The 3074-nt window shown below is 36.7% G+C and overlaps 1 protein-coding gene across 1 annotated transcript; it reads left to right on the plus strand.

The window, feature by feature from the left end:
• The first annotated feature begins 2156 nt into the window (after window positions 1-2156).
• LOC100773069 (vomeronasal type-1 receptor 4-like) lies at window positions 2157-3074 on the plus strand. The gene has a single exon (XM_027434145.1). The coding sequence runs from the start codon at window positions 2157-2159 to the stop codon at window positions 3072-3074; it is 918 nt and encodes a 305-aa protein (XP_027289946.1).

Below are 3074 nucleotides of genomic sequence, written 5' to 3' on the forward strand. Positions count from 1 at the left end.
CTTCTAGCATATATTTATAATAGTTTTATAAATACTGAAAGATTTTGGTTTGGATATTAGTCTTTAACTGTGATTCCACAAGTTTTACTGTAGACATTAGCAGCCATCCCAGAAACTACCCTAAACCAAACTCATTTTCTTTTTATTTATTATTTGTTCATTTTAAAATAAGGAAAGAAAACTCACACCCCTATATATCATGGAAATTTTGCAAGGGAAAATACATTTGGAACCCAGGAGATGAAGCATGAGGCAATATTTTAGATTTCCAGGGCCTACTTGTGTGCTGGTATGTTGAACTCTATACAGTGTCTGTATTAATTAGTAGATCAAGGAGTGTTATTGAGATCGTGTCGGTGGTCTGCAGGTAGAAGCTCTCAAGACTTTTACTGAAATATAAATTGAACTTTTCTTTCATAATAAAAGTAAATTTCTTTTGTTTTTTATCCTAAAAGCTAAGATTATTAGAATTTTAGTTTGTATTTGTTTCATGTGAACAGATATGACCAGTTTTCCAGAGTGTAGTAACATTCAAGGATATTACCAGGCTATGAGGTTCTTGTTTGACACAGAATTATACCCATATTTTGTATGTTACCTAATTTTCTTTACTTATTGTCATTTTAATTATCTTTTGTTTTATGGTTACTAATTTTTAATGAACTTAAAAATTGCATGTTGCTTTTAGGCTTTTTCCAATTTAGTATTTTGAGAGAACCATTCCCAAATTTTCCCATTTGTCTACACATAAAGCAGGTTATAAGATCCCTGCATATATCTTCTTTATTGTAATCACGTATATTGTCTTATCTTCATTGGCCTCTTTCACAGAGGCTCTTTTTAATCCTCTTCTGAGCCCCAGTCTAGGTTTTTGTGCTTGATACGCACTCCCACATAATCACACATTTCAAAAATTGTAAGCTAAGAGGCAACATTGAGACACAGTGTATACTATCAATACTTCTTGGCCAATATTACCTCACTTATTATAATACTTCCTATGTTCTGCTCTAACCATTCTCTTTGGTGTGATCTGATCCAGTGCCAGAGCATGGAGAAAGGGAAACTTACACTATGGGGTACTTCTTGGTTCTCAGCTAATCTATCCACTTTGTTTTATCCTTTTCAGACATAAAGATACTCTGGTAATTCTGTCCTGGTCCTTGGTACTCCAATTGATTATCTCCCTGTGGATGCTTAGAGAGGAGCAATGGTGCCCTTCCTGAGGCTTCTAGGTTCAGAGTGTTAATGATCAAAAACTGCTCTGCCTACTTCTTTAAGTTGACCTTACACCCTTTATGAAGTCTTCTGAGCTGGTCCTCTGCAGGAATTGAGTACTAAGTCATCAGAGTCTCGTCCCCCTGCACTGATGGGCTGTCTAACCCACTGTCTTCTTTCCTACTGTTTCCACTCTAGACTTCTGAGTGACACACAAATATTCTAGACAGAGTGTCTATAGACACAATGAACATTGCTCTATTAGATATCATTCTTTGGATAATGACCTTCTCCTTGAAATTTCTGCTGATTTTTGCCTATTACTAGTCTGTTGAGGATTCTGTTGGATTTACACCCATTGGATATTGACTAAATGGGATTGTCTCTGTGTGTGTGTCTATGTGGTATTACTTTCCATATGATCAAGATCTTAAATTAGTAAGATAAGTTGCCACTGAAACCATAACTTGGATACATCATATGTACTTAGTAGAATTTTCTTATGAATAATTGTATATATATATACATATATATTCTGAATGCTACTATAATTTTTCATTACTCATGTTTGAATTTTAGATGAGATGGACATTAATAATTGGTGTCTGCTCAGTTTCTATTTGTCATTCATATTGTCTTCTCTTATTCCATAGCTCAAATATATAAGTAATTATTCATTGTCCTACATTATGCTTAGGTGGTAGTGGCTGAGGCCATTAGTCATCTTATAGTCACATGCAAAAGAAGTAATAATTTCTCCTCTCATTTACTTGGAAACATTCTTTATTGTAGTCTAGACTGAGATGGTATGCATGAGATCCAAGAAACATTTCAATTCAGCATGTCAGTATTTCTTTGGATTACTAATTCTTTACATTCATTTTGACCAGAGAAATTGCTTTGGCAATTTACTAAAGAAAATCAACCCCAGTTGCAGAATGTACTTCTGGGCTCTGACCATCAAAATCATTTTCTTGTCACAAACTACAACTGGAATTCTGGGAAATTTTTCTCTTCTTTACTACTACATAGTCCATTATGGAAAAGGCACAATAAAGGCCACAGAGTTAATTCTCATGCACCTAATGGCAGCCAATGCCTTGACCATTCTCTCTGCAGGAGTGCCCCACACAATAGCAGCTTTTGGTTTGAAGCACTTTTTAAATGATTTTGGATGCAGATTACTTTTGTACATTCAAAGAGTTGGCCGCAGTGTGTCCATTGGCACCACCTGCCTCTTGAGTGTCTTTCAGGCCATGACCATCAGTCACACACAATTCTGTTGTAAGGATCTGAAAGTCAAAGCTTCAAAGTACATTGGCTTCTCTGTTGCCCTCCTCTGGATCTTTTACACGTTGATAAATTTCATTTACTTTGTGTACCTGTTTCTCAAGAGGAATGATAAAAATACGACAAGAAAACGGGATTTTGGATACTGCTCCATTGCAGGGCGCGATGAAATCAGTGACTCATTCTATGCAGCGTTGGGGGTGTTCCCTGAAATCTGCTTTTCTTTGCTTATGGCCTGGTCCAGTGGCTCCATGATTGTTATTCTATACACACACAAGAAGAGGGTTCAACATATCCTTAGCACCCATGGTTCCAGAAGAACCTCCCCTGAGTCCAGAGCCATCCAGAACATCCTGGTCCTGGTATTTATCTTTCTGGCTTTTTACACTCTCTCCTCTATCTTACAAGGCTGCATAGCTCTTTTGTATAATCACAGTTGGTGGCTGGTGAACATCACTCGCCTTACTGCTTTGTGTTTTCCCTCTTTTGCACCCTTGGTTCTTATGAATCATTACTGCAGACTACCTAGACTCAGTTTTGTCAGAGTAAGGAATATAAATCACTGA

This window comes from Cricetulus griseus, unplaced genomic scaffold (assembly GCF_003668045.3).
Source record: "Cricetulus griseus strain 17A/GY unplaced genomic scaffold, alternate assembly CriGri-PICRH-1.0 unplaced_scaffold_11, whole genome shotgun sequence".
Taxonomy (NCBI): Eukaryota; Metazoa; Chordata; class Mammalia; order Rodentia; family Cricetidae; genus Cricetulus; species Cricetulus griseus.

What these genes read in the sequence shown, in the direction of transcription:
- LOC100773069 (XM_027434145.1), top strand. Translation starts at nt 2,157, where the DNA reads ATGTACTTCTGGGCTCTGACCATCAAAATCATTTTCTTGTCACAAACT.